Source organism: Marmota monax, unplaced genomic scaffold (genome assembly GCF_021218885.2).
Source record: "Marmota monax isolate L192 unplaced genomic scaffold, Marmota_monax_Labrador192_F-V1.1 WCK01_AAM20220418_F8-fsc00074, whole genome shotgun sequence".
Lineage (NCBI taxonomy): Eukaryota > Metazoa > Chordata > Mammalia > Rodentia > Sciuridae > Marmota > Marmota monax.
Window position 1 is genome coordinate 6648593 of NW_026694232.1, and position 2326 is coordinate 6650918.

The 2326-nt window shown below is 41.4% G+C and overlaps 1 protein-coding gene across 1 annotated transcript; it reads right to left on the reverse strand.

Annotated features, from left to right (window-relative positions):
• Positions 1-563: 563 nt before the first annotated feature.
• Positions 564-996, reverse strand: LOC124108413 (cytochrome c oxidase subunit 7A-related protein, mitochondrial-like). Its single transcript, XM_046466886.2, has one exon. It carries the CDS (start codon positions 939-941, stop codon positions 597-599), a length of 345 nt encoding a protein of 114 aa, XP_046322842.1. The 5' UTR covers positions 942-996; the 3' UTR covers positions 564-596.
• Between the last annotated feature and the right edge of the window lie 1330 nt (positions 997-2326).

Here is a 2326-nt window from a genome sequence, read left to right on the forward strand (position 1 = left end):
AGGTGTTCTCTGTTCCCGTGATGGAGTACACAACAATTACATATAAAATTTCACTAAAGATCTGGGATGAGGCATTTAACCCTTTGAAATAAACTGCCCAATGAATACAGGCAGGCTGCAAATAATTGCTATTAACATTTTGCTGTAAGATGGAAAAATTCCCAAGGTGACTACTGACTCAAACCCCTCATTTCATGAACCTGGCCTTAGATTCCATCTTCCATTCTCAGTCACATCCAAATCCAGAAAGGCTTCTGTGCTCCATGCTTAAAAATGCATTCCCAAGTCCCAGAGGACCTCAGCACAGACTTATGTTAATGAGCCTGTGTGCAACCTTCATCCAGAACCTCCAGGGAAATCAGGAGCTCCAAAACACAGTGCAGTGTGTGTCTTTAAACAATAGTTTTAACTGTCAAATGAGCCTGGCATCTGACAGGCCATATGCATTTCATAAGCAAACCAAAATATTGTCTTAACTTTCTCTTTTTTATTTTTTGAAAAACTTTTCAGTAAATCATCCAAGTGGGGGAGGGGACAATGAAATTTCAAAGGGTTTATGCAAAAAAAAAAAAAAAACTAGTCCTCTGTAGCCTAACTTATTTGTTTTTGGGCTGTGAAGCCATATAGAGGGCAATCAGGCAGTAGACGGTCCCTCCCACAGTCAGCACCATGGTGGTCCGGTAAAGCATTTGGTCAGGAAGGCCTCGTTTCAGATGGACGGACACGCCATCACATTTCTGGAAAAACTTCTGTAGCTCTGGAACCTTGTTCTTCCCAGCATAATCATAACCAGTGGGACTAGAGGTCAGTTTAGTCGGTGTGGCAAATATGATAGGGGGTGCTTCTGTGGAAACCACTGGCCTTAATCCCTGTGGGCTGTAGGCTTCTGAAGCCCATGGTCCAGTTAATTTCTGCGTGAATCCACTAAATTTGTAATACATTATGCTGGTGTCCAGCTTCCCGCAGCCGCTGCCTGCGCAACCGCCCCAGAGAAGGCTGTAATATTCTTGTTTGAGTTTTTAATTTGGTTTATGGTTTCTTGCATTTCTAGGATTACTGTTTGATTTTTTTTTTTAAATCTCTATCTCCTGGTATAGCTCATTCTTTGCCATTTGAATTTGCCTATTTAATTCGTTTTCAAAGTATACTTTCATTGTTTGGACTTGCTGTCTAATGTCTTCTCTAAGATTCCGTTCCATCTGAGTTAGGTATGCTTTGAGTTCTTTCTCTGTCCATTTTTCTGAAGCCTCTAGGTTCTCCTGTGAATTTAAGTTGTCCTGCATTGTTTGTAATCCTTTTTTCCCTTGTTTTTTCATGGTGCTCACGTTGCTTTCCCACTCTGTTTGACTGCTGTGTTTCTGTTTTCTTCTTTAAATTTGTTTTGGTTTTTATAGTTCCAATATCTCTCCTTTGCGTTGGGAGACAATGTTTAGAGATGTTGGATTTAATTGTGAATTAAGGTAAATTCATTAGTTTCATTAGAGGCCTACAGAATTTGATGGCATGTATAGAATTGAGGTTTGAACTTAGGATTTTATGTTGAGGTCGGGCGCTTTGATGGTATGGAGGTTAGTATATGTTAGCTTCTTTGGGGGGTTGCTCCAATGCAGGTGGATATTAACAAGAGAATAGACAGGAGTACTTGGGGGTAGTTAAGGGCTTAGGCGGACTATAGACCGATTCGTAGTATTCATCTATTTGCATTTAGTAAGTTGTACATAATCTGGGTGGTCATGCTTAAGAGGAAAGATGGGGAAAAGGTAAGGAAGCAAACCAAGAAAGAGAGAGGGAGAGAGGAAAGAGAGAAAAGAATAGAAAAGAAAAGGAAATGATAATAAAAAAAATAGTAATAAAATGCAGTACAATAAAAAATACATTTAAAAAAAATAATAGTATAATTGTAGAAAAGAAAAAAAAATTAAAATTAAAAGAAAAAAGGCACTGTTAGGCTTGTATTTTCTTCGCTTCCAGTAGGTGGTGCTGTGCCTTCTGGGCCAAGATTTTGCCCTCCGGCTGTAGGAAACAAACCGTGTGAGGCCGCTCCCTCCTCCCCCCGCTGGTGTCTCTCAAAACCTGTTAGCTTAGGTTAATTCCTGGTTTCTAGTCCCCTGGCTTCTCCTGTCAGCCAGGCCTTTCCCAGTGTGATACCTCTTGGCAGTTCAAACTGCACTTTGTGCCTGCAGTTTCCTGGACGTGGAGTGCAGCGTTTGGGAACCAGCACTTTATTGTTTTGATTCCCTCCACTAGCCCCTCCTCCTAGAGCTGGCGAGACAGTTTCATTCTCGCCACTGGTGGGAGGGAGGAGTTGGGGGTCAGGTGCCTTTAC